The 12,740-nt window shown below is 47.1% G+C and overlaps 1 protein-coding gene across 1 annotated transcript in view; it reads left to right on the forward strand.

The window, feature by feature from the left end:
* The window catches only part of retreg3 (reticulophagy regulator family member 3), a 37,587-nt gene extending 25,367 nt beyond the window's left edge, over nucleotides 1-12,220 (forward strand). Inside the window, exons 5-10 of the mRNA XM_085966007.1 lie at nucleotides 950-1,076; nucleotides 2,497-2,581; nucleotides 3,620-3,757; nucleotides 7,340-7,419; nucleotides 7,949-8,081; nucleotides 8,546-12,220. Of these exons, the coding sequence (XP_085822133.1) occupies nucleotides 950-1,076; nucleotides 2,497-2,581; nucleotides 3,620-3,757; nucleotides 7,340-7,419; nucleotides 7,949-8,081; nucleotides 8,546-9,066 (1,084 nt within the window). The 3' untranslated portion in view covers nucleotides 9,067-12,220. The remainder of the gene's footprint in view (nucleotides 1-949; nucleotides 1,077-2,496; nucleotides 2,582-3,619; nucleotides 3,758-7,339; nucleotides 7,420-7,948; nucleotides 8,082-8,545) is intronic.
* The last annotated feature ends 520 nt before the right edge of the window (nucleotides 12,221-12,740 follow it).

Genomic DNA, 12,740 nt, shown 5'->3' on the forward strand with positions numbered 1-12,740 from the left:
CTGGCTCTAATTTTAAGGTTACGCCCCCTTGTTCTGGACTCTCCCACCAGGGTTTCTCTCTATGTATCCTATCCACTCCTTTAATCATCTCAATTAGATCACCCCTTAATCTTCGATATTCATCACTGAGCAAGGTGCACTCTGAGCCATTGCCATCTTTCCCCATCTCTTGTCTTGTCGACTGGTGACATTCTCGAGGCTAACATATTTTCTGATTGTAGCTTTCCATTTATTTCAAAGTATTTTAAACTATTGTGAATCTCCACAATCACTAGTCAATAACTTTTTTTGTCTGATTGTGTTCCTGTGACATGCCTTAGGACATTTTACTGTATGTTAAATGTGAGTTGTTGTCACAGCCTCTATCTTAGTCTCACTAAGATTTTCTTTAGCTTGTTGAATTTGGGCTGCCACTGGGCTGATGTAATATGGCATAAAACCACAGTGGAACAGGGAGGGAATGGTTAGGAAGTAATTGCTAGTGACCTATATTTAATATTGCAGCTTTGAGAGATTCTCAAAACTATAATATTCTAGTTTATTTAGTTTTATAAGTATTGTTACAAAGTGACACTTGTTGAAAATCATCTTCGGAGAAAAATGAGACCTAATTCATGGCTCCTGGTGTATAAAATAAACCACCTGCTGATTGACCCTCAAAACATTTGGATTCACACAGAAACTGGCCCCGGGACAGTCCCCGTTCCCCAGGCTGGGCCCCGGAGCCGGAACAGTCCCCGTTCTCCAGGCTGGTGATGACATCTGGGGCACAAGGTATCATGCGGACTGAGCGCCCGATCTTTGCTCTGACAATGTACTACTATCTGTGGCTGCAGTCTGTTATAACTCTGTTCCCATCCTTGCTGGAACTCATTTTAGAGTGTGTTTGTAGGCGAGTGTCTGTTTTGATGGCAGTCTAACGCGTGCCCTGATCTTTATTCCCGTGCAGCTGGGGCCTTGTTCACCCAAAACTGCTCAGCGTTCCTGAACTTTGTCACAGAATGGCAGAGCTCTCAGTCAGTGCAGAGAGATTCTTGAAGAACCTGTACCATTTTAAAAAGCAGAATCCTGGTAAGGTAAGAAGAGCTTTATTAAAGCAACAGTTTACTGTGGGGGCTGAGAGGGGGAGGGGGGTGCGAGGGGGATGGGAGGGCGAGGGAGGGGGCGGGCGGGGAGGGGGGGTGGGAGGGTGAGGCGGGAGGGGGTTGGGAGGGCGAGGGAGGGCGAGGGAGGGTGGGGAGGGGAGGGGGGGGTGGGAGGGCGAGGGAGGGTGGGGAGGGGAGGGGGGGTGGGAGGGCGAAGGGGGGGTGGGGGGGAGGGGGGGTGGGAGGGGTGGGGGGGAGGGAGGGGAGGGGGGGTGGGAGGGAGGGGAGGGGTGGCGGGGAGGGGAGGGGTGGGGGGGAGGGGGGGCGTGGAGGGCGGTGGGAGGGCGGGGAGGGGGGTGGGAGGGCGGGGAGGGGGGTGGGAGGGCGAGGCGGGGGGGTGGGAGGGGGGTGGGAGGGCGAGGGGGTGGGGGTCGAGGCGGGGTGGGGGGGCGGAGAGGGGGGGTGGGGGGCGAGGCGGGGCGGTGGTGGGAGGCGAGGGGGGAGGGGGGGATGGGGATGAGGGGGGGAGGGGGAATGGGGGGAGGGGGAATGGGGGGAGGGGGAATGGGAGGGTGGGGCGGGGAGGGGGAATGGGAGGGTGGGGCGGGGAGGGGGAATGGGAGGGTGGGGCGGGGAGGGGGAATGGGAGGGGAAGGCGGGGAGGGTGGGCTGGGGGGAGGGGAAGGCGGGCTGGGGGGAGGGGGATGGCGGAGGGGGTGGGGCAGGGAGGGGATGGGAGGGTGGGGGCGGTGGGGCGGGGATGGGAGGGGAAGGCGGGGAGGGAGGGTGGGGGGATGGGAGGGTAGGGGCGGTGAGGGGGGGCTGGGGCGGGGAGGGGGGGGTGTGAGGGTGAGGGGGGGCGGGGAGAGGGGGTGGGGCGGGGAGGGGGGATGTGAGGGGTGGGGCGGTGAGGGGGGCTGGGGCAGGGAGATGCGGGGCGGGGGGGTTGGGGAGGGGGGGATGGGGCGGTAGGGTGGGGAGGAGGGGAGGGGGCTGGGGGATGGGAGGGAGGGAATGGCAAGTGTGAGGGTGGGGGAATGGGTTGGGGTGACGATGGGTGGGGGACGGGGTATGTAGGTGGGAGGGGTGGGGCGGAGGGTATGGATGTTTAGGGGGTGGGAGGTGGTGTGTTGCTGGGAGACCGACTGTTGAGATTGGTATAAAATAAAGATAATTGCTTTAAAGGGACAGTAGGTGGCTCTGATTGGCAGCTTTAAACTCTTCCGTTTAACTTGGCTTTAATGCAAATCCCAACTCGCAGTGCATGGAGCTGGGGATGTCTCTCCTGGGAATCCCATGATGCTGCTAGTAATGTGGGAATCATTCTAAAAATCCCCAGAAATTCTACTTTGTAGGACAGTTGGTCTGTGTGCAAGATTTGAATTGATTGTATCCGGATTGTTTTGTTCAGTTTTGTCTTTTAGTTTGTGGTGTGTTCACTTTCCTGGCTGTAATTGGACGCTACATTCCTGGTCTCCTCCTTTGCTACATCAGCTGTAAGTGCCGTCTTAATGCATCTGATTTGTCCTAGATAAGTTCATCCTTATTAAAATGCATGTTTTTAGCTGCCGTCTGGACCCAGTGACCCACAGTGAAAATGTGAAAACCCGTGTTCTAATCGAGTAGCTGAAATTTAGCAGCTCTTTCACAAGCCCATCAATATTTGTACTCAATCCACCTTAACGTGCACTTCCTTCCTTCTACATGCACAGTGCAGCTTCTAACTTGACACCACCCGCCCCCCCGGCCACCGCCCAAAAAAAAGCAATCACCAATCAGTTTCCACAGCTACAGTTAGTCCTGTGCCTTCAGCGCCAAGTGTGTTGAGCATGGTAGCTGCTACTGTTTGGTGTCACAGACCACAGGCTATCGCTGGCTAGCTGCAACATGTGTGGCAGTGAGTGAACTGGCAAAGAGTAACTGGTCACTGATTCAGGAGCAGGATGGGATGGTTGAGTTGTTCTGCCTTAATATTCAGAAATGTTGGACAGACCTAATGCCTGATCAGAATTGGCCGCAGTTCAGGAACTAAGCTTCATCTAAGGGTGCAATAAATTGAAATGTTCTGGAGCTTCACTGCTGCTGTTTTTCCTTATAACTGAACCTTTGCTCAAAGAAAAATATTTGCAGTGATCTGGGTCAAGATTGAATAAAGTGGGGCAGGGCATGCCAGTTACAATGGTTTATTTATATCTCATTGACTAGATGTGTTCTCGTACTTCTCCAATACATCGCACAGCTTACCTGTGAAATTAATTATCTTGTATGATTGTATAATGTTATAAAAGCGGGGAGGGTTTCTGGGGCAGCCTGTATATTTTTTACTTGCCCTAATTAGATACTGCGGTAGTAGACGTTAAAAGTACTTCCACACACTTTCTTTCCTGCCACAGCCTCACGCTGTCTGCTACTTTAATGCTTGAATCCAGAAAGGGCTTAACATCTGTTCAGGGCCTGATGACCTGGTTGAGGCTTCAGAGCTCCCTGCTGTGGGTTACCACTCATTTCTTCACCAATGTTTCCTTTTCCCACAGTGATTGTCGTACTGCTCTGGCCTCTGGCCACTTATCACCAATTGGGGCTGAAGGTTTATGCCAAAATTGAGCCCGTGCTTAAACGGCTGGATTTCAGCATGAAGGGATACATGTTGACAAAACAGCGGGAGCGGCAGTGTGAGTAACTGAGGCAACTTTGCGATGGTTAAAATTCACCCTTTGGTTGTGGCATGCCTTTTATTCCCATCTGGCTGAACCTGTGATGGTGCATTTTATAAATACTAATGTAGATTGGGATTAAATAGAGTCAAAATCCTCAAAGTATGGCACCTCAGAATCCTAGTATGTTGGCGTTAATTCTGGTATGGTACATAAGGGGTTAAAAACTAGGTTAATGCACAGAAATCATGTCTCAGCTTAATTTGATGCAATGGATACAGAAATAAAAGCTGGAAATACTCAGGTCAGGCAGCGTCTGTGGAGAGAGAAAGGGTTAACGTTTCAGGGCGATGACCTTTCGTCAGAACCCAAAATGTTAACTCTCTTTCTCTCTCCACAGATGCTGCCTGACCGGCTGAGTATTTCTAGCATTTCCTGTTCTTATTTCAGATTTCCAGCATCCGCAGTGTTTTGCTTTTGTGTTACAGAAATAGTTGATTTGACTGAGACTGGTGCCTGAGGGAGGGACCATGCCACTCAATTCAAATACAAACATCTTCTGGACATCTTCAGTTATGAGTTTGATTGGCAGGGTTTTTGAATTAAACAGATAGTTAAAACTGCTCCCTCCCAGTCACATTTTGAAAGTATTTATCAACCTGTCTTGTTCAAATCAGACTGTCTGAGTTGGCCCAGATCGCTCTTGTAGATGGTGAGCGAAGAAAGAAACTGCTACGAGAATATTGCTTACATCATAGTTTAGTGCAACAGTGGTGAACTATTTATTATTTGCTACTATTTTCAAGAAATAGCTATAGACAGGATACTGTAAAAAATGTTACTGCTACAATTTACTTTTTCTTGTTTATAGATTTGTTTGACAGTTAAAGCCGGAGTCAAGTCTAGTGTACAGTAATGCTGCAGGATTACCTGATAAAAGCGGTAGCTGAAATAAACTGAAGTGACATCAAGGCAGCATTTGACCGAGTGTGGCATCGGGGAGCCCTAGTTTTTTTTAATTTGCTTATGGGATCTGGGCGTCACTGGCAAGGTCAGCATTTATTGTCCATCCCTAGTTGCCCTTGAGAAGGTGGGGGTGAGCCGCCGCCTTGAACCGCTGCAGTCCGTGTGGTGAAGGTACTCCCATAGTGCTGTTAGGGAGGGAGTTCCAGGATTTTGACCCAGCGACGATGAAGGATCGGCTGATATACTTCCAAGTCAGGATGGTGTGTGACTTGGAGGGGAACTTGGAGTTGGTGGTGTTCCCATGCGCCTGCTGCCCTTGTCCTTCTCGGTGGAAGAGGTCTCGGGTTTGAGAGGTGCTGCCGAAGAAGCCTTGGCGAGTTGCTGCAGTGCCTCTTGTAGATGGTACACACTGCAGCCACGGTACGCCAGTGGTGGAGGGAGTGAATGTTTAAGCTGGTTGGATGGGGTGCCAATCAAGCGGGCTGCTTTGTCCTGAATGGAGCCGCGCTTCTTGAGTGTTGTTGCAGCTGCACTCATCCAGCCAAGTGGAGAGTATTCCATCACACTCCTTACTTGTGCCTTGTAGATGGTGGAAAGGCTTTGCGGAGTCAATAAAATTGAAGTCAATGTGAATCAGGGGGAAAGCTTTCCACTGGCTGGAGTCATACCTACAAAGGAAGATGGTTGTGGTTATTGGAGATCAATCATCACAGCCCCAGGACATCGCTGCAGGAGTTCCTCAGGGCAGTCTCCTAGGCACAACCATCTTCAGCTACTTCATCAATGACCTTCCCTCCCTCATAAGGTCAGAAGTGGGGATGTTCGCTGAGGATTGCACAGTGTTCAGTTCCATTTGCAATTCCCCAGATAATGAAGCCGTCGTTGCCCGCATGCAGCAAAACCTGGACAACATTCAGGCTTGGGCTGATAAGTGGCAGGTAACATTCGTACCACACAAGTGCCAGGCAATGACTGTCTCCAACAAGAGAGAGTCTAACCACCCCCCCTTGACATTCAACGGTATTACCATTGCCGAATCCCCCACCATCAACATCCTGGGGGTCACCATTGACCAGAAACTTAACTGGACCAGCCACATAAATACTGTGGCAATGAGCAGGTCAGAGGCTGGGTATTCTGTGGCGAGTGTCTTGCCTCCTGACTCCCCAAAGCCTTTCCACCACCTACAAGGCACAAGTCAGGAGTGTGATGGAATACTCTCCACTTGCCTGGATGAGTGCAGCTCCAACAACACTCAAGAAGCTCAACACCATCCAGGACAAAGCAGCCCGCTTGATTGGCACCCCATCCACCACCTTAAACATTCACTCCCTCCACCATCGGTGTACAGTGGCTGCAGTGTGTACCATCTACAAGATGCACTGCAACAACTTGCCAAAGTTTCTTCAACAGCACCTCCCAAACCCGCGATCTCTATCACCTAGAAGAACAAGGACAGCAGGCACCTCCAAGTCACACACCATCCTGACTTGGAAATATATTGCCGTTCCTCCATTGTCGCTGGCTGAAAATCCAGGAACTCTCCCAAACAGCACTGTGGGAGCAGATTCACCACAGGGACTGCAGCAGTTCAAGAAGGTGGCTCACCACCACCTTCTGAAGGGCAATTAGGGATGGGCACTAAATGCTGGCTTTGCCAGCAACGCCCACATCCAGGAATACATTTTTTTTTTAAAGTGTCCTCTTCTGTGAGGGCAACCAGTCAATTGGCAATCATGAGTGCAGCAAAGAACAACTAAAGTGATCCCAAGCGTAAAGGATGATGCATAATGAGGAAGGATTGGAGAAGTTTGCATTCTACAATGCAGTGCTGCTTGTCTGTTAGTAATTTGCTGTCACAATAACGGCGAGTTTAATGTGCTCGGCGTTATTAGTGTGTAAATTGTGCAGCAATATATGGCGAGGAAGAGATACGGCGTGAGTTGTGAATCGCTACAAATTGCTGGATGATTTGCTCCACTCCGCCATTAGCCTCGCGAAAACAGGAGCTCGCCCTCAACCTCACCGTGAGTTTCAGGATGTTGCTGTTTTGCATATTAATTAGCAAATAACCTCAACGTAGAAAATTAGAGATGGTACTTAATGTAAGGACCCTTTTAATGAGGAGATTTATGTTCATGCAATGCCACTCGACCTCTCCAACCCAGAAAGAGAACATTTGAAACCGTGGTGTTTCATTCCTGCAGCTAGTAAATTGCTACTAGAGATATTTAAAAATATTAGTTTTAATTTTTTTATCACTTTTTCCTTTCTGATCCTCTCTTCAATCTCTTTACTTCTCTTTCTGTACCTGATTTGATTCTAATTCACTCTTATTTCCTTCTCCGTCCTGCTTGTTTCTCAATCCTTAAATCTAATTGGTTAAGGAAATTGACTGTTGGTCCCATTATTCACGAAGGTCCCAGATGTCCCGTTATCAGCTCACACTTCCACAAATTTGCGGGCGCAAAATATTTTCGAGCTGAAGGGTGAAGGAAAAGGTCTATCTAATGGCGCACGCCACAAGATGCCCCACTGCGGTACATTCTGGGCACATATTGAAGGACGGCAGCTGTACTGCGCTGCTCCGCCTGGCTGTTGGCTGCATTAATGTCTGAATCTGGTTTGTTTCAGTGCGTCGCCGAGCAACGACTGTCAGGACTGCAGATGATGGAAGTGACAGTGAAGCTGAACTGGCTGCGTTCTGCCCCAAGGTATAGATCATGTCACCTGATAGCACTGCTGTATCTGTCTCGCGCTCTTACCTCCTTGCACACTCTGTGCCTGTCCCCCACCACACGAACTTAGTCTTAAAATATACAATTCATTTGAAGTTTAAATGCCGTATTTGAAATGGATTGGTTAGAGTTGTAAATTGCTAATAACCCCATAGTTTCCGAGCTCCCCGAGGATAGTGGATTCACAGCTTGTCCATGGAGATCTAGTTTGCGCCTTATTGTGAAATGTGTAATGATCATCTTGAGGTTTTTAAAAATAAGAAGATCCCTGACACGTGATTGATAGACTCCCTGAAGGATCACCATTTTGTTAATGTTTACAAATTAAATGCAGATCTCCTACTTGTACAATGAGTGGTTAAACTGGTACATTTTCTATTCTGTAAATTCATATCTATATATAATGCTGAAACCATTTTCTTATGGGGGTCCATGAATAGAGCTTTGTGGAATTAAACGGTTGTGCAAAACTTATTTCTCTGTTTCCTGTTTCTTGCACGGAAAGCTCGATGACTCCATAGTTGCTAAGGAACTGGAAATTTCAGACTCTGAGCATTCAGACGCAGAAGTGTCGTACACTGAGAATGGAACCTTCAACTTGTCCCGAGGCCAGACCCCGATAACAGATGGCTCTGAAGGCAAGTTCTAATGAAAGTCTGATTAAATACTTTATCTTTCTATTCAAAACCCAAGGAAATTGCATCATCTGCAGTTGAACCATTTACATTGGGTGAATTTTGTTAGATTCTGTGAAACAAATTGTGTGTCCGGTATCTACCCAATGCCTCACAGCAGAAGATGAGAGTTCATTCACTGATTTCCCCAGTCTGAGTCACCTTACTCCACCTGGGGTACAGGATGTCTGCAGTGGGTGAGTGATCCGGGGTCTTTTCAAACTGATTGCTTCAATTTTAAGCACTTGTCCCACTTATTTGAAAATGTGGCCATAACTCGGAGAATTACTGCGGCTTTCTCCCTCTGTCAGTCAGAGTGGGAGTTCAATAGCTGCAGAAGACAAGTTCGCTACAATCCTCATATTGCCCACATGACAGAAATTTCTGAACAAAATATTTCACTGACCTGAATTCCCTTTTGCACCTAGATCTTGATCGTCATAGTGACCCTGAGGAATCGTTTGCGAGAGATCTCCCAGAATTCCCATCGATAAACCCCGATGTGACTGGACTGGATGATGATGATGATACCAGCCTGGGTATTCCGACTGCTCCATACCAGGCTTTGGCACAGGAGGATGTGAGCCTGTTTTCTGATCAGGAGGACATTGATGTAGATATATCCCTCAATGGGCTGCCATCACCCCTAAATTTCACAGGCAGCCAGGGCCTTACTCTGGCAGGGGCGATAGCCAGCAATATGATGGCAGCTGCACTGTCAAGCGCAGCTCAAGAGGTCCAAATAGTGAGGGACAATCCTCCTAGAGTTGCTTCACAGACCTGGCATGAACACTCGGGCACAGAAATGGACACTGATGCAGAGGGTGATGATTTTGAACTGTTGGATCAGTCGGAGCTGAATCAGTACGAAAACCTCGCCCCACAGGATCGAGGCACACGACAACACCCGAAGGCGGGGTTCCTTTCAAACTTCCTCCGAAAACAGTAGGTTTGTGGGCGTTGGTGTTGCCAGATTACACCACACTGGGCCCAGTAGACATTCATCGGAAGGCAGGGTTGCCATAACCCCCTTGTGCGATACCACTGTGTCTAATTCCTGCTGCTGTTGTGCATAGTTTAAAATATTGTTATTGCCCCAGTGGTTACCATATCGCCCTCACAATGGACAGAATCTCGCAGCTGAGAGAGATGTAGATTTTATTGCTGTCTGTCATTGCTGGTTTGTTTGGTGTCCCTTCTAGTTCCTTGGGTTTGAGATGCTGTCATCCCAGAAAGGTTGTTGAAAGGATGATGAAGCCATCCTACACATCTGGACTTCCAGAATCATGCTAATCAATGTGGTGTTGATTTTAACTCTGCATGTTTCCTGTTTTAAGGGGTAGAGGTTCTCATGAGGCACATTTTCTGGATGATTATCGTTCTGCCTCATTGGTAAGAAGGCTGATTGCCTGTTTAATGCACCATCTCTGTTTATAGCAGTGTCTCCTGTGCTCATGCTTCAAAAAGTAGAAGCCACCCACAGAATGTTGTTGATCGACAAGGTGCGGAGTTGGTGCAGTAAATCCAGACTTCATTTGATTAGTTGAATTGTAACCTCATCAGATCTAGAAAATGCACCATTATACATTTAGCACTAACCAGCTAGGATTAGAGTTGTGGAGTGAAGAGATTCAATCCACTTTCCAGCATGTGTTACACACTGAGCAGCAAAGTGCATCGTCTGCAGAGATTAATGTTGCTGTTGTCCGTTTAGAATAACAGGATTTCAAAAGTTCCAGGATTTAAGCTTTGAGCCGAGTGCCCTCGGTGAGGGCCAGAGACAGCAATAACTAGATTGGTTACTGGGGGCTGGGGTGTCCATCGAATCCTATGAGGGGGTGCTGTGGGAGGGTAAATGTGGGGCAGCTTTGCTGCTTCAAATCACCCATCACACTATACAGAAAAGGCCATGAGTGCAAAGCTGATGAGTGAGTGAAAGATTGTTTATAACTAATGGAGGCTTGTTCTTTAAACTCCAGTGAGGAAATCTGCAAATTTTCTGTAAAAGCTGGTGATTTGTGCTCAGCCCTTTCATACTGTAAATTACTTCATTCTGAGGCCATACAATTGTCTGTTCAGTTTGAATTGATGGCTCTGTGCTCCTTGGATACTGCAAACTCCCTTTTGATTGTGCTGTTGATTGCTGTGGCTATGATTATTCTGAGCTTGCTGCAGCTGCAATATTCCTTCAAATTCATTTCAGCTTCAATTTCTCCAGCCTGATTTCTAAGATGACTGCAGTTTAGGTGGAAAACGATCAGTTCTCCGTTGTGGCATTTCTCATTGGTGACCAGATTTTCAATTCCGACTGTATTGCCTAAAATGTAACTGATTGGGCACAAGAGTTTGAGGTAGGTTGTGTGGGTGTGAGCTAGCACTGGATATGGGTGCCAGTCTGCAATGTCTGTGTGGACTGTGAACAACCAGGGCAACAGCAGCAGCCTCTTCTGTCTGGTTTAGAGGGGATCAGATATACAACTGTAATGGATTGGACGGCAGAGGGAGTTGGGATGATTCTCTGGACATCCCAGACTCCGCAGTGATGCAGTATTTGCCGTTCCTCCGACAGCTGAGAAACCTGAACCTCTTGGGTAAATGCCAACTTTGTCAACAATGGAGCCCAATGCTGTGTCTGTGCAGTGTTGGTGAATCATGCTGTCCTTATTCCTCCTTTTTAGAATATTGCAGCTTCTCTAAAACCTAGAGCAGCCTTTTGGACTGCAGTGATTTAAATGCAACGCCCCATTCCCTTTCTCTCCACTATGAATTATTTGGTTACATCTCATTCAGGGAAAGACAAAACAAATCAAAACATTTTATGAAATGGAAGATTGGGCTTGGAACTCTGCGGTGTGACCAAGGTCAGGGTCATGGGGTCAGGGTGTAACCCAAAGCTGTGCGTCATGTATAGGAGTGGTAATTTTGTAAATGTTAGTTTTGAGTCGGGCACAAACCCTTTTAAAGCTTAAAATATTTGAATACATGTTCATTATCCTTGAGGGTGTTTATAAAAATGGAATGTTTGATATTGTGGGACTTTAGTTTTATCTGTTGTAGCTTCTTAATACAAAATCAAAATACTGTGGGTGCTGGAAATCGGAAATAAAAACAAAATGTTGGAAACACTCAGCAGGTCAGGCAGCATCTGCGGAGAGAGAAAAAGTTAATGTTTCAGGTCCATGACCTTTCAATATTAAGCTTTTTAATAACCTGTTCCAGTTACACACTTAATATTGAAGGGCTGTGTGAAGATATTGTTAATTCTTATACTGGATTAGCAGCTGGCTGCACAGGCAACACAGGAACTGATGGTTTATATACTACAATGGAAATTAGATAAAACCCATCATTGGATTATTATGTGTTGACACCTTTCCTGCGAGTGAACTCCTGTCCTCCTTTGCCTTGATGAGCCGGCGCTGTGTGGAATAAATGTAAAATTTGGAGCTGGGCAGCTGCTGCACAATTCTCAACGCATTAAGCAACGGCGCCTCGGCTGAGTATCTATTTATTTCATGTGATATGTTGGGCGGTGGTCTTTGGTTTTCATGGCGAAGCGCCTGTGGTCACCACTCTTTAATCGCTGGAGGCTGTTAGGAATTGTAAAGGAGAGGTGTAAGTCAGAGCAGATTCCAGCAGCACCTGAAATTGAAAACTGCAAACAATGGGTTGATCCCTCAAACCTTTGGAAAATTGAATTAAATTATGTAAATATTGATCTGTTTAAATTTTTTAATTATTTTAAAAAGTTAGTGATGAGCTTAAGCGTTGAGTTTTTTTGAGGTGTGAAACCTCCTCTTGCCGAGGACCCTGTGGTGTGTTTGAATCCTATTACAGCCTGAGTGTTTTCATTAGAAGCCAGGCAATTGGAATTGATAGATAATGCAAAATGCATTGAACTGTTGTGTAACATGTGCAGGATTTGTGTGCACACATTGTATTTTTAATGTTATGTGATCCTCACTGGCACTTTTGTGTGTTTAAAATATTTCAAACTGTTCATTTTCAGAGTTTATAACTGACCTGATCCATTTGGAAGTTTTTGTAGAAAAGTCACTGTTTATTTTTGAACCATTCATTAAACTGATTTCTAAAAATGTGAATGGGATTCTGTGTGGCTGATTTTCAAATGTGCATCAATATTTGCGTATAATGAGTTCTGACCAGTTCATGTGCTTTAGTGATGTGCTTGCTCTCATGCTGTTGTTTCTGTGGTGTTGCATCCCCCAGCCTCTGCCAGTGCTGCTCTGTAACCTGTTAAAGGTGAGAGTGGCTCTACTCCCTATGCACAGGTGCTTGGCCTACCTGCAACAGCATAAGGGAGAGTGAATTCAGTGTGTGGGGAATTGCATACTTACACTTGTATCTATCAGTCAACATCCGAAAATCCTACTCCATGCCTGGGTGTGCCCTGCACCATGGGTAGGAATGACTCCGCAGAGGTGGCGGTGCATGGTGTATAGTCAGGAATGGCTCTGTGTTTCCTTGACTTGGATTTCAGACCCCATGAAGTCTTGTGGCTTCAGGTCAAACAAAGCCAAGGAAACCTGAAATAAAAAACAAATTGCTAGAAATACTTAGGGCAGGCAACATCTGTGGAGAGAAGATATAGGGTTAATGTAA

This window comes from Somniosus microcephalus, chromosome 24, assembly GCF_052327205.1.
Source record: "Somniosus microcephalus isolate GS21.2 chromosome 24, FLI_Smic_1.0, whole genome shotgun sequence".
NCBI lineage: Eukaryota > Metazoa > Chordata > Chondrichthyes > Squaliformes > Somniosidae > Somniosus > Somniosus microcephalus.